The sequence below is a fragment of the Hemibagrus wyckioides genome, linkage group LG26 (assembly GCF_019097595.1).
Source record: "Hemibagrus wyckioides isolate EC202008001 linkage group LG26, SWU_Hwy_1.0, whole genome shotgun sequence".
NCBI classification, from domain to species: Eukaryota; Metazoa; Chordata; class Actinopteri; order Siluriformes; family Bagridae; genus Hemibagrus; species Hemibagrus wyckioides.
The window spans coordinates 2,526,539-2,548,261 of NC_080735.1; the positions used below are offsets into that span (position 1 = coordinate 2,526,539).

At 35.6% G+C, this 21,723-nt stretch overlaps 1 protein-coding gene across 3 annotated transcripts; it reads left to right on the plus strand.

The window, feature by feature from the left end:
* The first annotated feature begins 1,903 nt into the window (after window positions 1-1,903).
* Window positions 1,904-21,256, plus strand: LOC131346536 (uncharacterized). Of its 3 annotated transcripts, XM_058380018.1 has the most exons (20): window positions 9,320-9,348; window positions 10,044-10,138; window positions 10,620-10,653; window positions 11,168-11,366; window positions 11,479-11,625; window positions 11,714-11,885; window positions 12,102-12,202; window positions 13,536-13,720; window positions 13,992-14,033; window positions 14,884-15,082; window positions 15,195-15,341; window positions 15,430-15,601; window positions 15,818-15,918; window positions 17,252-17,436; window positions 17,708-17,749; window positions 18,600-18,798; window positions 18,909-19,055; window positions 19,142-19,313; window positions 19,502-19,602; window positions 20,198-21,256. In XM_058380018.1, exons 2-20 carry the CDS (start codon window positions 10,078-10,080, stop codon window positions 20,384-20,386), a joined length of 2,595 nt encoding a protein of 864 aa, XP_058236001.1. In that variant the 5' UTR covers window positions 9,320-9,348; window positions 10,044-10,077; the 3' UTR covers window positions 20,387-21,256. The 3 variants fall into 3 exon arrangements, with proteins under 3 accessions (XP_058236003.1, XP_058236002.1, XP_058236001.1); XM_058380020.1 differs by lacking the exons at window positions 9,320-9,348; window positions 10,044-10,138; window positions 10,620-10,653; window positions 11,168-11,366; window positions 11,479-11,625 and adding exons at window positions 1,904-2,025; window positions 2,130-2,276; XM_058380019.1 differs by lacking the exons at window positions 9,320-9,348; window positions 10,044-10,138; window positions 10,620-10,653; window positions 11,168-11,366 and adding an exon at window positions 1,946-2,025.
* The last annotated feature ends 467 nt before the right edge of the window (window positions 21,257-21,723 follow it).

Sequence of the window (21,723 nt, forward strand, 5' to 3'; positions counted from 1 at the left end):
GAATTTGGATGTCTGTCTTTCAGAATTTGATCAACCATGGAGGAAAATGCATTGGGGGTAACCTCCTATAATTTTATAGAAGAAAACCTCATTAGGTTGAATAAAAAAAGAAATAATTTTTCCCTTTTAATATTCCCCATGGTGTTAATTCTACCCCAGAACTGACGATCAGTATGTATCCTCACCTTTTTTGATGTAGATTTGCTGTTAAACTTAGTGTTTACCTTCTTTATTTGATACAGTATTATATTATTATGTTTCTTTATTTACTTGTTTATTTGTTTATCCTTTAGATAGATGAAAAAGAAATGAACACAATATGAGGCAGTGTAATAATTTGCTTTACTCTCCTGGTTTTATGTAATGAACAAACAGCTTAGTAGTTCCTATTACACTTTACATTAGTATAGAAACTTATCTACATGCTCAGTGTCATGTTTAATATTATTTATACAAGGATAAATTTGTGATTTTCTGATTTTAATAGAAAAAAAGACCAAATCGAACAGAAACTGAGGATCAAGGGATCAAGTGCTCAGTTTGTCAGGATTCTGGTTGTTGGAGAAGTCGGATCAGGAAAGTCCAGTTTTATAAACTCTGTTAATAATGCTTTCCAAGGACGAATCACCTCTGGGGCTGTTGTTGATGGGACAGGTGGGACCAGTTTAATAAAAAAGGTAAGGATCTGGTAAGTTTAAGTTCTACTTGAAATAGATTTTGATTTTTAATCAGTTACCAGTGTCAACAAAAACAGACAATAGGAAATTAATGACCACACAGTATATAATACACCTGAATTTGTTTTACAGTACAAAAGCCATTTTATTGAAGCAGAGGATGGATCCCATTTACCTTTTGTCTTTAATGATATCATGGGACTTGAAGACAAAGAATCTGGTGCAAATGCAGAGCACATCATCAGAGCCTTAAAGGGGTTTCTTCAGGAAGGATTCAATGTATGAAAAGTGTACATGCAGAGACTTACATATTAATAAGTGAATTATAGACCTATTTACTCTTTTTTGTCTGTTCACATTCAGTTTGAGGATGCATACTCAGGGTGTGTGACAGACCTTGGCTACAGAAGCAACCCAAGTGTTGAGGATCAAACCACCTGCCTGGTCAACATTATTGCTGCAGACAAAATATCATTAATGAATGATGGGGTCATTGATAAGCTGAAAAGAATCCGTAAGGCAGCTACAGATATGAGTAAGATTGATTGTTACAGATGATAATCTTCCTGTGTTAGCAGAAAATCTTATTGTGAAAGCAAACCTTTAACGTAGTAATAGTAATAATGCTCCGTCAATTAAAAGCAAAGTAAACCTACCTATATCCACTTTATACAATACTGACTAATTAGTTTGTATAGAATGTTGTTCATATTGTATGGATTGTTTGTAAATAATTTATTGAATCATCCAGGCATGCCTCAAATAATCATCATGACAAGAGCAGATTTAGCATGTCCACTGGTTCAACAGGACATAAGGAAGATCTACACCAGCAAGAAGATCAAAGAGAAGGTCATTATCTGGGTTTATGGGTGGTGCAAACTATTATTATGAACGTCATGTTTGTTTGTTTGTTTTTTGTTTGTTTGGTTTCAAACTTAAGGTAAATACTTTAACACATTTTTAGTGTTACAAATTGGAATTACTTTGGAGTAAATTTAATGACTAGGCCATAGTCCAAAATTTGCACAGTTTTCCAAACTATTTACATAAAAAATGTTAAAAACAACTAAGGATTTACCCACTTGAGTAAAACCAACACTGGCTGTAATCTCAGATGATTTCAGTCATTAGGGGCAGGTCCTTACCATCTTTGCACATCTGTGTTAGGGACTTAATGGAGCCAACACCCTACAAGAAACCTGGGTTTAAATTTCTTGTTCTGGTTGTTGGAGAAGTTGGAGCAGGAAAGTCCAGTTTCATAAACTCGATCAATAATGCTTTCCAAGGACGAATCACCTCTGGGGCTCTTGTTGATGGGACAGGTGGAACCAGTTTCACAAAAAAGGTACATTTAAATACTACCTGGGATACATTTAGATTTTTAATGAGTTACCAGAAATAAAAAAAAAGGTTTTAGGAAATAAAGGAACACATGAGTTTATCTTACAGTACAACACCCATTGTATTGAAGCAGAGGACGGATCCCATTTGCCTTTTGTCTTTAATGATGTCATGGGACTTGAAGACAAAGAAACTGGTGCAAATGCAGAGGACATCATAAAATCTATAGATGGGTTTCTTCAGGAAGGATTCAATGTAAGAAAAGTGTACATACAGTCAGAGAATTACATAATGACATGTGAATAAATCTATTTACTCTTTCTTCCCTGTTCACTTTCAGTTTGAGGATACATCCTCCAAGTCTGAGAGGGACCTTGGCTACAGAAGCAACCCAAGTGTTGAGGATCAAACCTCCTGCCTGGTCAACATTATTGCTGCAGACAAAATATCATTAATGAACAATGAGGTCATTGATAAGCTGAAAAAAATCCGTCAGGCAGCTACAGATTTTGAATTGAAGGGAAAGAATTTGAATTGGATATGCATATACAATATATACACTCAAAAGTTTGGGATCACTCAAAAATTGCATTGTTTTCCAAGGAAACACACACAAAATTAGTCTGAATAGAAAATATAGCAAAAGAACAGGACCTGCTGAAATGTCAGAGTTAGAAATAATGATTTTGATTGAAATGATGAATGTTTTCTTCAAACTTTGCCTTCATCAAAAACCACCTTTTTCAGCAATTACAGCCTGGGCATTCTAGCTGTCAATTTTTCCACATAATCTGATGAGATTTCACACCATGCTCCCCAGAAGAAGATCAAAGCTGAAATCAATCTGAAATATGTGATCCCAAACTTTTGAGTGATAGTGTGTATGTGTGTGTATACATTATATTGCCAAAAGTATTCACTCACCCATCCAAATAATCAGAATCAGGTGTTCCAATCACTTCCATGGCCACAGGTGTATAAAATCAAGCACCTAGGCATGCAGACTGTTTTTACAAACATTTGTGAAAGAATGGGTCGCTCTCAGGAGCTCAGTGAATTCCAGCGTGGAACTGTGATAGGATGCCACCTGTGCAACAAATCCAGTCGTGAAATTTCCTCGCTCCTAAATATTCCACAGTCAACTGTCAGCTGTATTATAAGAACGTGGAAGTGTTTGGGAACGACAGCAACTCAGCCACGAAGTGGTAGGCCACGTAAACTGACGGAGCGGGGTCAGCGGATGCTGAGGCGCATAGTGCGAAGAGGTCGCCAACTTTCTGCAGAGTCGATCGCTACAGACCTCCAAACTTCATGTGGCCTTCAGATTAGCTCAAGAACAGTGCGCAGAGAGCTTCATGGAATGGGTTTCCATGGCCGAGCAGCTGCATCCAAGCCATACATCACCAAGTGCAATGCAAAGCGTCGGATGCAGTGGTGTAAAGCACGCCGCCACTGGACTCTAGAGCAGTGGAGACGCGTTCTCTGGAGTGACGAATCGTGCTTCTCCATCTGGCAATCTGATGGACGAGTCTGGGTTTGGCGGTTGCCAGGAGAACGGTACTTGTCTGACTGCATTGTGCCAAGTGTAAAGTTTGGTGGAGGGGGGATTATGGTGTGGGGTTGTTTTTCAGGAGCTGGGCTTGGCCCCTTAGTTCCAGTGAAAGGAACTCTGAATGCTTCAGCATACCAAGACAGTTTGGACAATTCCATGCTCCCAACTTTGTGGGAACAGTTTGGAGCTGGCCCCTTCCTCTTCCAACATGACTGTGCACCAGTGCACAAAGCAAGGTCCATAAAGACATGGATGACAGAGTCTGGTGTGGATGAACTTGACTGGCCTGCACAGAGTCCTGACCTCAACCTGATAGAACACCTTTGGGATGAATTAGAGTGGAGACTGAGAGCCAGACCTTCTCGTCCAACATCAGTGTGTGACCTCACAAATGCGCTTCTGGAAGAATGGTCAAAAATTCCCATAAACACACTCCTAAACCTTGTGGACAGCCTTCCCAGAAGAGTTGAAGCTGTTATAGCTGCAAAGGGTGGACCGACGTCATATTGAACCCTATGGATATATATATATATATATATATATATATATATATATATATATATATATATATATATATATATATATATATATATATACAAAGAATATTTACAAAAAAGAAAATATATATATATATATATATATATATATATATATATATATATATATATATATATATATATATATATTTTTTTTTTTTTCTTTTTTGTAAATATTCTTTGTAGTTATACGGATTCTTTTCACTTGTATATTAAATCACTTTTCGTTGGCTGTTTCGTTGTCATTGCCTTGTCTCTTGTTGCCCCCACCATTTTTTACACATTCACCACAATTTTAATGTTACTCCTTTCACCCCTAGACCATCTTTAAAAAACAGGTCGTAACAGCCGTGTTAATGTGGTTTGCTTCAGGCCTGAATAATAGGCTGTTTCCTGTTTACACGTCTTGCCAAACAATTTGGATAACACTCATTGAAAGCTCACAATTTACTGTAAACTGAAAGTGAAAGAACATGATCTTACTCTTTGCATGAAACTCTTTACTCCTTTACCTAAGCTGTGCAGTTTGTTCAGTACTTGTGTTGTATTAACGTAAAGAGTTTTAACACCTCAGGCAAAGTTTATTTATTTAAGTATTTCGGTTATTATGATGGCTTTGTTTTTGTTTTTTTTACAGCGTAACCGATTGGGAGGAACGTGATGCAGTTGGCCGCTTGACCAGTACCTGCCGCTGGCCGCTTGCCCAGTACCTGCCGCTGGCCGCTTGCCCAGTACCTGCTGCTGGCCGCTTGACCAGTACCTGCCGCATATGGGAGGAGCCGAGTCACGCGAACGCCGCCCCGGAAAATTAACCGGAAAAAGAGTCAGGCTATAAAAGCGAGACACTGACGCCGCATCGGGGGCGTTTTGTTTTCCGCTTATGTTTGCAATCACGTTTTTTTCTGTATTTAAGTATTTGGTGTATTGAGGTGTATGTACAGCTGTGTGTGTTTGTGTAGTGTTGTGCTGACGGGGCTCGGACAGGTAAGAAAGCGCGCGCTCATACACTGTACAACACGTAGGACGTCACTCTGTCTAGACACTTTAGGAAAGGGGCGGGGCCACCCCCTGTATTTAAGTTTGTAAGGGAAGCGCAGTGTAGGCAGGGTTTTGGTTTCACTTTTGTTTGCAGTCCAGGATGTATTAAAAAAGCGGCGTTAGGGAAGAATCATTTTGTTTTACTTGGTTTCTTTTCTTTAGCACCGCCGTTGTCCAGCCCCGTGTTTGGCTTGTTTGTGAAATTTGTTTTCTGTTGTACAGCACAGTAAAACGAGTTAAGCACTACGTGTTGTGTCGCGAAACCTTTTTCACTTGGTCACCCTGTGTGTCATTGTTTTGACCTGGTTGGTCTCTTTCACCCACTAACAGCTTGATAAACCACCTGTTACTGACCCTGAGTCTCCCCTAGGCCTACCTCAGGGTCGTAACAATAATATAGATGTTAATAAACATGTGGATGTTATTTAATTCAGACATCTCTTATATTAATTTTTTTTTATCATATCTGTCTATTTTTCAATTTTAGATCTCTTCTGAAAACATGAAATTATGGCTGGTTGACAGTGTCATATTAGTGTTGGTGCACATCTCATATGTGGTGAATAAACACTGCAATTTCCTTACAATTTCAATCACAGCACATTAATCCAGTAAAATACAGACTTAAGGGTTTTGTTTTTTGGTAAGAATTTTATTTTTTGATGGAAGATTAACATTTACATAGAATTCCTCTGTTACAGTTTAGGCTTTATTAACTCTGTAACTGTAACTAAAGTAACATAATCTAATATGCTCTTATAATACAGAATATAACATTACATTTTTTTTAAACAATGCATACTTGGGATTCTTCTCCATTTAGCAGTAGCTGTGTCTAGTACTGTGAATTTTTAATGCTGTTATACTACAGTATAGCACTTTGGGTGAGTCCTTACTCAGTTTTAGTTAAAGGATTGTTCCTTCAACTTGTCAGCAGACTTGTCTATCAGAACCAGCATTAACTTCTTCAGCAATTTGAGCAACAGTAGCTCGTCTGTTGGATCAGATCACACGGTCCAGCCTTCACTCCCTACATGCATCAGTGAGCCTTGGCCACCCATGACCCTGTCACTGGTTCACCACTGTTCCTTCCTTAGACCACTTTTGATCGATACTGACCACTGCAGACCGGGAACACCCCACAAGAGCTGCAGTTTTGGAGATGCTCTGATCCAGTCATCTAGCCATCACAATTTGGCCCTTGTCATAGTCGCTCAGGGGAAGATAATCAGTTTTATTCACCATGCCTGATTGGTGTAGTTTACATCAAAATATTATGTTTCTCAGCAAAACATGATGTAATTGTTTATACTAAAATCAAATAAGTTTACTGGATGATGTAAGGTTAATGTGATCAATTCATGTATTAATGTAAACCAAGTTCTTTGTGAAATCTCAGAAGGATTTTGACACTGATGGGAATTATAACTCTTGTATTGAATTTAGGAAACTAAAACATGTATGTTTTGAATAGTGCAGCAGTAATTCAATAAGATTTTTTTTTCAGTGTGTCAGACAGTGGTGCTGGACTTGTATTGCAGTATTGAACAATAAAAATTATAACTTCTTGGTACATCTGCAAATGTCAGCTGTGAATTTTGACTAATTATCTACTGCATGCACCCTATTAGAAATCCTGCTTTAAACTAAAGCCCTGTGAACCAGTTTTTGAATTTGTCTTACCGAGTTGAGTAGATTTTTTAAATCCTTTTCCTTCTATTTCATTGAATTAAAATGAATTCTGCTGAAAATCTTGATAGAAATAATGGAAATTTAAATCTAATTGACATTCTGGATTATTAAAAACAAGCAAAACAGAAGAACAGCATATGTTTTTATTTCCTTGTTCTGTACAGGTATATATTTCTAATTAAATGTAAAAGATCTGAATCTGAGAGCTTTGTTTGTGATATAATTCATTTTTGTATTGAAAAATTGAAAATGTAATTTGAATAAAAGGGCATTCATTTCAGAAAAAAAATAAACATGGAGAGGCAGAAGCAAGAAAGTGCTGGATTAATTCTGATTAGATTAGATTAGATTAGATTAGATTAGATAAGATTAGATTAGATTAGTTTAGATTAGATTAGATTAGATTAGATTAGATTAGATTAGATTAGATTAGATTAGTTTAGATTAGATTAGATTAGATTAGTTTAGATTAGATTAGATTAGATTAGATTAGTTTAGATTAGATTAGATTAGATTAGATTAGATTAGTTTAGTTTAGTTTAGATTAGATTAGATTAGATTAGATTAGATTAGATTAGATTAGATTAGATTAGATTAGAATAGAATAGAATAGAATAGATTAGATTAGATTAGATTAGATTAGTTTAGATTAGATTAGATTAGTTTAGTTTAGATTAGATTAGATTAGATTAGATTAGATTAGATTAGATTAGATTAGATTAGATTAGATTAGTTTAGATTAGATTAGATTAGATTAGATTAGATTAGATTAGATTAGATTAGTTTAGTTTAGATTAGATTAGTTTAGTTTAGATTAGATTAGATTAGATTAGATTAGATTAGATTAGATTAGAATAGAATAGATTAGATTAGATTAGATTAGTTTAGATTAGATTAGATTAGTTTAGTTTAGATTAGATTAGATTAGATTAGATTAGTTTAGATTAGATTAGATTAGATTAGATTAGATTAGTTTAGATTAGATTAGATTAGATTAGATTAGATTAGATTAGATTAGATTAGATTAGATTAGATTAGATTAGATTAGATTAGATTAGTTTAGTTTAGTTTAGTTTAGTTTAGTTTAGTTTAGTTTAGTTTAGTTTAGATTAGATTAGATTAGATTAGATTAGTTTAGTTTAGTTTAGTTTAGTTTAGTTTAGTTTAGTTTAGTTTAGTTTAGATTAGATTAGATTAGTTTAGATTAGATTAGATTAGATGCAATTCAACTTCACTGTCATTGTACAAATTACATGTACAAAGCAAATGAAATACCTTTAGCATATTAGTAAGTGGTATAAACTCTAATAAGGGAATATCACTATATTTATGTTTCTCTGTTGCAAAATAATGACAGATGCATACATATACACGCATGCCTAAATTTAATAACTTTTGTTTAACATGCAAATTGTTAAAGTACAGTAGACATACTAAAGATTGAAATATTTATGTAAAGATCAGATAAGAGTAAAAAAAATAAATAAATAATAAAAAAACATATATACTCATGGTTTATGTTTGCACAGATCTGCATTTGCATCTTTCAGTAGTGCCAGTTTTATAGCATCAGCTGGAGGCTCCAATAATATATTCTATAATTAATATATAATTATATAACTCTGTCTGAGGTAGTAAAGCACTCTAGGTTAATACAACATAACGACTGAACAAACTGCACAGATGATGTAAAGAGTAAAGAGTAAGTTCATGTTTAAAAGTTTACCAGTGCAAAAATAACGGTCAAAATGTTAATGAGAATCTAAAATACTTTCACTTTCAGTTTACAGTAAATCATGCTCTTTTAAGGAGTGTCATCAGCGTTCAAACATCTCTGTGTGGTTGTGTGTGTGTGTGTGTGTGTGTGTGTGTGATACAGAGACAAAGGGTTGCAACAGGGTAATGATCCAGTACTACTGTACTAAACTGTTGCTTTATCAAACTTCTACCTAGAACTTCATACACATTTACAAACGTATTTGAGGAGCTGAGTATATCAAATACCAAAATTAATATTTATTAAATTATGTGCATTATTTTAAAAATCTAGCCAATAAAAAGTAACTGAGTTAATATTTACAGATGTCTTCTGCAAAGGTTGCTGAAAACATTCCTTTTAGAATCAACAAAATATGTACAAGCCAATGTGGTCAAGTGATGGTCAAGTGATGTTACATTTTCTATACCTGTAGCTCCTACTGCAAGCCACAAAATCTAGTTTTACAACAACACACATGTTCTAATATGTTATTGTTATAATGTGTTATTGTTATAATAATAAAAGAGTGGAAATATTAAGTTAGATTTTTATTATAGTTACAATATTATAATAATTTAACCAAACATTCACTGACTAATCTTTAAACACCATTTGAAGTTATTTTCACTTTCCATTTCCAAGAAATGCCTCCATTGTAAGAATGCAGAAAGCCCAGGAGGAGGAGCATCCAACTGATGCTATAAAACTGTCAGTACTGAAGGATGCAGTAGATCTCTGCAAGCATAAACCGTGAGTACATTCTCTGATCTTTACATGAACATATTGATCTTTATTATGCCAATTTTACTTTTACAATTGTCTTGCATGTTAAGCAAAAGTTAATTAAACATGTAATTAAATATAGGCATGTGTGTATATGTATACATCTTTCATGATTTTGCAACTGGGAAACATAGAGTGATATTCCCACATTTGAATTTATACAACTTACTATTTATATCATTATAAAATGTACCACTTATACACTTCTGGTTAGATGCTATGTTTCAATAAATTTCATTAACTTTGTACATATACTCTGCACAATTACAATAAAGTTGAATCTAATCTAATCTAATCTAATCTAATCTAATCTAATCTAATCTAATCTAATCTAATCTTAGTAGAATTATTTTATTATTATTATTATTATTATTATTATTATTATTATTATTATTTCTCTGTCACGTTCTTGCTTCTGCCTCCATTCATGGTTTTCTTTCTGAATCAGTGTTTTTTTTGTTTTTTTTCAAATTACATTTCCAGTGCAATAATGAATTATATCACAATAATTCAGGGCTCATTGAGCTCTCGGTATTATCATTAAGAAGAGATATACAGTGTGTACCTGTGCTTAACAAAGAAATAAAATGTTCACTGCTCTTCATGTAATTTTTTAATGATTATGAATTTTTATTCAATTTTATTTTTAATATTTCCATCAGGATTTTTCAACAGAATTGATTTTAATTGGATGAAATGGGAGCAGGAGAATCCAGACCACCTCCACGTCAACCTTCACCTCCACCTCCCAAACTCGGTAAGACAAATTAAAAATTCCTTTCAGTCAATGAAATAGATGTTGTGATCAGTGTCTCTTGGCATAGTTGGAGCCAGTGTTATTCACAGTGACTAGGTGTAAGCAAATAAACCGAATGGAAAAACTGGTTCCTACATTCAAGCTTTGAGAATTTACTGGATTTCAGTTTAAAGCAGGATTTCTAAAAGAGATTAGAATCGATTTTAGTATAAGGAATTAAAATTATGTTTTGTTGAGTAATACTTTGACATAAAAAGTTTGACTATATGTACAATGTTTTCTTTAATCTTACTCACCACTTATTATTTTTTTAGTGGAGCTGTAACCACAAAATATTACATTGAATTTCATGTTAAACCAGACAGAAAAATTAAATTAGGTTTGCCGTATAACAATAACACTGTAGATATTCTGAACAATGAATACATTCATATAACTGCACTGTTTATATAAATGTTGAATTTGGATGTCTGTCTTTCAGAATTTGATCAACCATGGAGGAAAATGCCTTGGGGGTATGTTTCTTTAATATCAAAAAAGAAAATCTCATTACCTTGAGTAAGAAATGACAAATTTCCCCCCTTAAATTGTTCCATGGTATTAATTCTACCCCAGAATTGATGGTCAATATCCTCACTTCTGACCAGAACCTTTTACGACATACTTTTGCTCTTAAACCTAAAAGGTTTACCTTCTTAATTTGATATATTTTATTAAATGATTGTTTTCTTTCTTTCTTTCTTTCTTTCTTTCTTTCTTTCTTTCTGTCTTTCTTTCTTTCTTTCTTTCTTTCTTTCTTTCTTTCTTTCTTTCTTTCTTTCTTTCTTTCCTATGGATAGATGAATAATAAAAGAACACAATATGAGGCAGTGCAATAATTTGTTCTACTCTCCTGGTGTTATGTAATTAATGAACAGCCTAGTAGTTCCTACTACACATAACATTAGTATAGAAACTCATCTGCATGCTCAGTGTCATGTTTTATATCATTTACACAAGAGCAAATTTGTGATTTTCTGATTTTAATAGAAAAAAAGATGAAGTTAAACAGAAACTGAGGACATTTAGGATCAAGGGATCAAGTGCTCAGTTTGTCAGGATTCTGGTTGTTGGAGAAGTCGGAGCAGGAAAGTCCAGTTTTATAAACTCTGTTAATAATGCTTTCCAAGGACGAATCACCTCAGGGGCTCTTGTTGATAGGACAGGTGGAACCAGTTTCACAAAAAAGGTAAGTATCTTGAAAATTTAAGTTCTACTTTGAAAACATTTTGATTTTTAATTTACCAGCAACAAAAAAAGAGATTCTAGGGAATAAAGGAACACATGAATTTATCTTGCAGTACAAAACCCATTTTATTGAAGCAGAGGATGGATCCCATTTGCCTTTTGTCTTTAATGATGTCATGGGACTTGAAGACAAAGAAACTGGTGCAAATGCAGAGGACATCATAAAAGCCATAGATGGGTTTCTTCAGGAAGAATTCAATGTAAGAAAAGTGTACATGCAGTCAGAGAATTACATAATGACATGTGAATTATAGACCTATATATTCTTTCTTCCCTGTTCACATTCAGTTTGATCGTACATCCTCCATGTCTGAGAAGGACCTTGGCTACAGAAGCAACCCAAGTGTTGAGGATCAAGCCACCTGCCTGGTCAACATTATTGCTGCAGACAAAATATCATTAATGAATGATGGGGTCATTGATAAGCTGAAAAACATCCGTCAGGCAGCTACAGATCGGGGTAAGAATGAATATTACAGATGATAATCTTCCCATCTGTAAGAAAATCTCATAGTGAAGATATACAAACCTTTAATGTAGTAATAGTAATATAGTAATAGTAATATGCTCCATCAACAAAAAGCAAAATAAACCTACCTTTAACCAACTTTTACAATACTGAGAATGCTGTTCACGTTTTATGGATTGTTTGTAAATGATTTATCACATCATCCAGGCATTCCTCAAGTAATCATCATGACAAGAACAGAATTAGCATGCCCACTGGTTCAATGGGACATAAAGAAGATCTACACCAGCAAGAAGATCAAAGAGAAGGTCATTAATTTTATGGGTGGTGCAAACTGTTATTGTGAATAATATGTTGTTGTTTAAAAATGTAAAAAAGGTAAATACATGGACACACCTATTAGTGTTACAAATTAGAATTACTTTGGAATAAATTTCATTACTTATCCATAGTCCAAAATTAGCATAGTTTTCCAAATCATTTACCCCAAAAAAGCTAATTATTTACCTTGAGTAAAACAAACAGTGGCTGTAATTACAGATGTTTTTAGTCTTTAGGGGCAACTATCTTTGCACATCTGGATAGTTCAGTGTTCGGTAGTCGATGGAGCCATTATCCTCTCAAAAACCTGGGTTTAAGTTATTTGTCAGAAGTGCACAAGTCTATCAAACTTCTGTTCAGAAAACTCCACAACACATGCTCAAACATCACAAAACTCTGAGTAGAGACATAGTTTAGTCTCAGGTCTAAATCTTCAGTATTAGTTCCTCCATAAGTGCACATAACTACAACAGGTTATGTATGTAACCCGGTTCCCTGAGAAGGGAACGAGATGCTGTGTCGTGACTGATGCTGTGGGAACACTTAGTCGAGGAAGTGTGTCTGAAGCTCCGTGTGCACACATGCCAATTCATTGGCTCGGGTAGGACACCTGATGGAGCAATACGCACCAGTATGTCTATATAAAGACGTCTCGTTTCCTTCTCAGGGAACCGGGTTACATACGTAACTTGTTGTAGCTCCCTTTCGAGGGAACGCGAAGCTGCGTCATGACTGACTCTATGGGTACATCAATAGCCACGCCACCACACACCGGTTGATGTCTGTCCCAGGGGCCATGAGAGAGCATGAGCAGACCAGGAACAGAACATGCAGTAGCCCTGAAGGACCTGAGACCCAGGAGCGTGGTGCAGGACCAGTTCATAAAACCTGATGAAGATGTGTGGAGAGGACCAGCCCACTGCAGCACAAATCTCCTGTTGGGGAACACCCCTAGCCAGGGAACTGGATGAGGCAACACCCCTAGCGGAGTGAGCCCTGACCCCTAGAGGCGAAGCAATACCATGCGCCTCATAGGCCTGGGTAATGGCCTCTACCACCCAGTGTGCCAAAAAAGCTGAACGGATGTGATGTAGATGCCCTTATATGGACATGCTGGTGTGTATTCCGCTGTAACATGTCCTATCTGAGCCAATGAATTGGCGTGTGTGCACACGGAGCTTCCATCGAAAGGGAACTCAATTGTGAATACAGCGTTGTCTTTAATAATTAGCATGTAATTTGAAATCTGTCAATCTTACTCTGTCCACTCTTACCTTACCAAACTCTGCCTTACATTTACCTGTGTTTCAAATTTTCCAGATGGAAGTGTGTAGTAATCAGCTTGGGATTCCCATGAATAACATCTTCCCTGTGAAGAACTACAATGAGGAGATAGACACAGATGATGACATGGATCTTCTGATACTCAAGGCACTTGACCAGATTGTAAACAATGCTGCTGACTTGTTGAAGAAACAATCCTTTAACTCTGGTGTAAATACTAAGTAAGAACTCACAACACATTGCCTCAGTCAATTTAATCTATCTCAGAGTGCTTTACAGAGCATTTAAAACCACAGTAGGAGACACAGCTACTGCTAAATGGAGAAGAGTACCAAGTATTCATGAATAAAATAAATGTAATGTTATATTCTGTGAGTATGGAGCACATTTGTTAGTTTAATTATAGTTATAATAAGATAAAGAATAAATACAACTTAAATGTAACTGAGGAATTCTATGTAAATGTTAATCTAGTATTATCTTAATCTATAGTTCTTCAGAATTTGATCAACCATGGAGGAAAATGCCTTGGGGGTAAGTTTATTTAATATCATAGAAGAAAATCTCATTACTGGAAATGACTATTTTTCCCCTTTAATATTCCTATGGTTAATTCTACCCCATAACGAACGGCCAATATGTATCTTCACTTCTAACCAGAACCTTTTACGACATACATTTGCTGTTAGCCCTAAAGGGTTTACCTTCTTGTAATAACGGCGCCAAAGGCAGAGAATATAGGATCCAAATGCAGAGTTTAATGAAACAAACTGAAGCAACAAATCCAGTACACAATAATAATAAACAATAATCCAGAGACAACAGTAGAGAAACAGGAAAAAGGTCAAAATCTTTACTTCAGAAATAACAGACAAACAAATCTGAAAGTGCGTTGCAAAAATCAGACTTGAGAATGAAGATAAACAGAGGTCATTCAATAGGCAAACTATAGCAAAGTAAAGGCTTGGTATGCATAAAAAAAAAACAATACTTCATGCCGAAGTTAGCATGCTTGCTTAAATCTTCATTGAAACCTGAAAGTAACCAACCCTGGTAGTGGCACAGGCCTTGGGCCAGGGTTCCCTCTGTCGGTCATGAGAAGGCATAGTTGTTCGGGATATTACACTTCTTTACTGGATATAATTAAATTATTATGCTTCTTTATTTATTTGTTTGTTTGTTTACCATGGAAGGTTGAATACAAAATAAACACAAAATAAGGCTCTACAATAATTTGCTTTACTTTCTTGGTGTTATGTAATTAATGAACAGCCTAGTAGTTCCTACTACACTTTATATTAGTATAAAAACTTATCTGCATGTGCAGTGTCATGATTTATATCATTAATAAAAGGGCAAATTTATGATTTTCTGACTTTAATAGAAAAAAGGACCAAATTGAACAGAAACTGAGGAGTTTCAGGCTCAAAGGATCAAGTGCTCGGTTTGTCAGGATTCTGGTTGTTGGTGAAGTCGGAGCAGGAAAGTCCAGTTTTATAGACTCTGTTAATAATGCTTTCCAAGGACGAATCACCTCAGGGGCTCTTGTTGATAGGACAGGTGGAACCAGTTTCACAAAAAAGGTAAGTATCTTGAAAATTTAAGTTCTACTTTGAAAACATTTTGATTTTTAATTTACCAGCAACAAAAAAAGAGATTCTAGGGAATAAAGGAACACATGAATTTATCTTGCAGTACAAAACCCATTATATTGAAGCAGAGGACGGATCCCATTTGCATTTTGTCTTTAATGATGTCATGGGACTTGAAGACAAAGAAACTGGTGCAAATGCAGAGGACATCATAAAATCTATAGACGGGTTTCTTCAGGAAGGATTCAATGTAAGAAAAGTGTACATGCAGTCAGAGAATTACATAATGACATGCGAATTATAGACCTATATATTCTTTCTTCCCTGTTCACATTCAGTTTGATCGTACATCCTCCATGTCTGAGAAGGACCTTGGCTACAGAAGCAACCCAAGTGTTGAGGATCAAGCCACCTGCCTGGTCAACATTATTGCTGCAGACAAAATATCATTAATGAATGATGGGGTCATTGATAAGCTGAAAAACATCCGTCAGGCAGCTACAGATCGGGGTAAGAATGAATATTACAGATGATAATCTTCCCATCTGTAAGAAAATCTCATAGTGAAGATATACAAACCTTTAATGTAGTAATAGTAATATAGTAATAGTAATATGCTCCATCAACAAAAAGCAAAATAAACCTACCTTTAACCAACTTTTACAATACTGAGAATGCTGTTCACGTTTTATGGATTGTTTGTAAATGATTTATTACATCATCCAGGCATTCCTCAAGTAATCATCATGACAAGAACAGAATTAGCATGCCCACTGGTTCAATGGGACATAAAGAAGATCTACACCAGCAAGAAGATCAAAGAGAAGGTCATTAATTTTATGGGTGGTGCAAACTGTTATTGTGAATAATATGTTGTTGTTTAAAAATGTAAAAAAGGTAAATACATGGACACACCTATTAGTGTTACAAATTAGAATTACTTTGGAATAAATTTCATTACTTATCCATAGTCCAAAATTAGCATAGTTTTCCAAATCATTTACCCCAAAAAAGCTAATTATTTACCTTGAGTAAAACAAACAGTGGCTGTAATTACAGATGTTTTTAGTCTTTAGGGGCAACTATCTTTGCACATCTGGATAGTTCAGTGTTCGGTAGTCGATGGAGCCATTATCCTCTCAAAAACCTGGGTTTAAGTTATTTGTCAGAAGTGCACAAGTCTATCAAACTTCTGTTCAGAAAACTCCACAACACATGCTCAAACATCACAAAACTCTGAGTAGAGACATAGTTTAGTCTCAGGTCTAAATCTTCAGTATTAGTTCCTCCATAAGTGCACATAACTACAACAGGTTATGTATGTAACCCGGTTCCCTGAGAAGGGAACGAGATGCTGTGTCGTGACTGATGCTGTGGGAACACTTAGTCGAGGAAGTGTGTCTGAAGCTCCGTGTGCACACATGCCAATTCATTGGCTCGGGTAGGACACCTGATGGAGCAATACGCACCAGTATGTCTATATAAAGACGTCTCGTTTCCTTCTCAGGGAACCGGGTTACATACGTAACTTGTTGTAGCTCCCTTTCGAGGGAACGCGAAGCTGCGTCATGACTGACTCTATGGGTACATCAATAGCCACGCCACCACACACCGGTTGATGTCTGTCCCAGGGGCCATGAGAGAGCATGAGCAGACCAGGAACAGAACATGCAGTAGCCCTGAAGGACCTGAGACCCAGGAGCGTGGTGCAGGACCAGTTCATAAAACCTGATGAAGATGTGTGGAGAGGACCAGCCCACTGCAGCACAAATCTCCTGTTGGGGAACACCCCTAGCCAGGGAACTGGATGAGGCAACACCCCTAGCGGAGTGAGCCCTGACCCCTAGAGGCGAAGCAATACCATGCGCCTCATAGGCCTGGGTAATGGCCTCTACCACCCAGTGTGCCAAAAAAGCTGAACGGATGTGATGTAGATGCCCTTATATGGACATGCTGGTGTGTATTCCGCTGTAACATGTCCTATCTGAGCCAATGAATTGGCGTGTGTGCACACGGAGCTTCCATCGAAAGGGAACTCAATTGTGAATACAGCGTTGTCTTTAATAATTAGCATGTAATTTGAAATCTGTCAATCTTACTCTGTCCACTCTTACCTTACCAAACTCTGCCTTACATTTACCTGTGTTTCAAATTTTCCAGATGGAAGTGTGTAGTAATCAGCTTGGGATTCCCATGAATAACATCTTCCCTGTGAAGAACTACAATGAGGAGATAGACACAGATGATGACATGGATCTTCTGATACTCAAGGCACTTGACCAGATTGTAAACAATGCTGCTGACTTGTTGAAGAAACAATCCTTTAACTCTGGTGTAAATACTAAGTAAGAACTCACAACACATTGCCTCAGTCAATTTAATCTATCTCAGAGTGCTTTACAGAGCATTTAAAACCACAGTAGGAGACACAGCTACTGCTAAATGGAGAAGAGTACCAAGTATTCATGAATAAAATAAATGTAATGTTATATTCTGTGAGTATGGAGCACATTTGTTAGTTTAATTATAGTTATAATAAGATAAAGAATAAATACAACTTAAATGTAACTGAGGAATTCTATGTAAATGTTAATCTAGTATTATCTTAATCTATAGTTCTTCAGAATTTGATCAACCATGGAGGAAAATGCCTTGGGGGTAAGTTTATTTAATATCATAGAAGAAAATCTCATTACTGGAAATGACTATTTTTCCCCTTTAATATTCCTATGGTTAATTCTACCCCATAACGAACGGCCAATATGTATCTTCACTTCTAACCAGAACCTTTTACGACATACATTTGCTGTTAGCCCTAAAGGGTTTACCTTCTTGTAATAACGGCGCCAAAGGCAGAGAATATAGGATCCAAATGCAGAGTTTAATGAAACAAACTGAAGCAACAAATCCAGTACACAATAATAATAAACAATAATCCAGAGACAACAGTAGAGAAACAGGAAAAAGGTCAAAATCTTTACTTCAGAAATAACAGACAAACAAATCTGAAAGTGCGTTGCAAAAATCAGACTTGAGAATGAAGATAAACAGAGGTCATTCAATAGGCAAACTATAGCAAAGTAAAGGCTTGGTATGCATAAAAAAAAAACAATACTTCATGCCGAAGTTAGCATGCTTGCTTAAATCTTCATTGAAACCTGAAAGTAACCAACCCTGGTAGTGGCACAGGCCTTGGGCCAGGGTTCCCTCTGTCGGTCATGAGAAGGCATAGTTGTTCGGGATATTACACTTCTTTACTGGATATAATTAAATTATTATGCTTCTTTATTTATTTGTTTGTTTGTTTACCATGGAAGGTTGAATACAAAATAAACACAAAATAAGGCTCTACAATAATTTGCTTTACTTTCTTGGTGTTATGTAATTAATGAACAGCCTAGTAGTTCCTACTACACTTTATATTAGTATAAAAACTTATCTGCATGTGCAGTGTCATGATTTATATCATTAATAAAAGGGCAAATTTATGATTTTCTGACTTTAATAGAAAAAAGGACCAAATTGAACAGAAACTGAGGAGTTTCAGGCTCAAAGGATCAAGTGCTCGGTTTGTCAGGATTCTGGTTGTTGGTGAAGTCGGAGCAGGAAAGTCCAGTTTTATAGACTCTGTTAATAATGCTTTCCAAGGACGAATCACCTCAGGGGCTCTTGTTGATAGGACAGGTGGAACCAGTTTCACAAAAAAGGTAAATATCTTGAAAAGTTCTATTGGAATACATTTTGATTTGTAATAAGTTACCAGCAACAACAAAAACAGATACTAGGGAATAAAGGAACACATGAATTTATCTTGCAGTACAAAACCCATTATATTAAAGCAGAGGATGGATCCCATTTGCCTTTTGTCTTTAATGATGTCATGGGACTTGAAGACAAAAAATCTGGTGCAGATGCAGAGGACATCTTCAGAGCTATAGACGGGTTTCTTCAGGAAGGATTCAATGTGAGAAAAGTGTACATACACTCAGATATTTACAAATTAATGTGAATTATAGACCTATATATTCTTTCTTCCCTGTTCACATTCAGTTTGATCATACATCCTCCATGTCTGAGAAGGACCTTGGCTACAGAAGCAACCCAAGTGTCGAGGATCAAGCCACCTGCCTGGTCAACATTATTGCTGCAGACAAAATATCATTAATGAATGATGGAGTCATTGATAAGCTGAAAAAAATCCGTGAAAAAGCTACAGTTCAGGGTAAGAAAAACAAATTACCATATTAATAGTATTAACACTATTGTCAAAGTAATAGTAAAAATGTTCCATCATTAAAAAGCAAGGTAAACATACCTTTCACCACCTTTTAGAATACTGATTAATTAGTTTGTATAGAATGCTGTTTATATTGTATGGATTGTTTGTAAATGACTTATTAAATCATCCAGGCATTCCTCAAGTAATCATCATGACAAGACCAGAATTAGCATGCCCACTGGTTCACCGGGATATAAGGAAGATCTACACCAGCAAGAAGATCAAAGAGAAGGTCATTAATTTTATGGGTGGTGCAAACTGTTATTGTGAACATCATGTTTTTTTTCTGTTGTTGTTTTTTTTTTTTTTTTTTTAAAAAAAGGTCAATACTTGAACACATTTATTAGCGTTACATATTGGAATTACTTTGGAATAAATTTTATTACTAAGCCATAGTCCAAAATTTGCATACTTTTCCAGATCATTTACCCCTCAAAAACCTAAAAACAATTAAGTCTTTACCTCCCTGTGTAAAACCAACATTAGATGGTTTAACCATTACAGATGATTTAGTGGCAAGTCCTTACCATCTTTGTACATCTGGATAGTCCAGTGTTTGCATCTCGATGGAGCTATTATCCTGCTAGAAATTCCTGTTCAGAATTGCACAAATCTGACATGCTTCTGTTGAACAAATTCCACAACGAGTGCTTAAATATCACAAAACTCTGAACAGAGCTTAAGTCTCTTGCACATAACTCAATTATGAATACAGCCATGTCTGAATAATTATAAACTAATTGGAAATCTGTTTTAATCTTACGTTAACTCTGTCTACTCTTAAGTTATCAAACCCTACTTTGCCTCTACAATTTTTTTTTCCACAGATGGAAATGTGCAGTAATCAGGTGGGGATTCCTATGAGTCACATCTTTCCTGTGAAGAACTACCATGAGGAGATAGACACAGATGATGACCTGGATCTTCTGATTCTCAAGGCACTTGATCAGATTGTGAACATGGCTGCTGACTTGTTGATGGACCAATCCTTTAACTCTAGTGAAATAACTGAATAAAGACTCACAAAGCATCAGTGAATTTAATGTAACCCAAATTTCTTTACACAACATTTAAAAACCATTGTATTAGACACAGCTACTGCTAAATGGAGAAGAGTACCAAGTATGCATTGCTAAAATAAATGTAAGGTTATATTCTGTATTTTTGGAGAACAATAGATTATTTTACTTTAGTTACAGTTAGAAAGTTAATAAAGCCTAAAATATAACCATGGAATTCTTATAAATATTAATCTTACCATTAAAAATAAAGCTCTTACCAGAAGAACAAAACTAAGTTTAGTTAAGTTGTCTATTTAAGTAATATAAATTTTAAGGAAATCGCTGTGTCAACTAGCCATAATTTCATTTTTTCAAAAGAGATCTAAAATTAAAAATAAATACTGATCAGATGTCAGGACTCTATCATCAGGGTTTTAGCAAACTATAAACAAATGGTTCAATATACTGATAACGATGTAACTAAATGTGCAAATGTCACGTGAGCCAAAATTGCCCAACTATGAGAAAGTTTTGTTGTGATGAAGTAATACTATTACCAGAATGTCTAACGTCAGTCTCAGTGTTGTCATGCAGAGAGACTGAACACCGGAGGGAGCTCTCTCCCGAATTCTAATCACTCATTTCCGGTTCCCATGCACATAAAAGAGACTCATTCACTTCATTCTATGCAAAGTATCATTCCTTAGAGTATATACCAAGCCTTGCTTTTCATTGTCTTGAGATTGTCTGTGTTTTGACCTAGTTTTTGTGACCTTGTTTTTGCGATTTCTGCCCTTATGATTTGGATTTGTCTCTGCTTTCTGATTTCCTGGTTTTGACCTGTTTGCTATGTTTTTTGACCACGTTTTTGCTTGCTGTGTTTGGTTTAATAAATCTGCGAATGGATTCCAACCCTTCTGCCTCCGGCAATTCCTTACACTCAGTCATGTGGACTCAGTCCTCAGACCTTTAGTCTAATCTGATCAGTCACTGAATAATCAGAATTTATAATCAGATAAATTAGCCTTAGGTTTTGTATCTGTCTTTGGTTTGCCTTGCATTCTGTACATTGTTCCCATTAATTACACAATTAAACAGATTTCTAATGCCCTTTTGAATTTGCTTTTGCTGCACAAAACCACAAGATGTCTAAAAACATAGATATACAGTGAGGGAAAAAATTATTTGATCCCCTGCTGATTTTTACGTTTGCCCACTGACAAAGAAATGATCAGTCTGTAATTTTAATGGTAGGTGTATTTGAACAGTGAGAGGCAGAATAACAACAAAAAAATCCAGAAAAACTCATTTCAGAAAAGTTCAACCTAGATTTGCATTTTATTGAGTGAAAT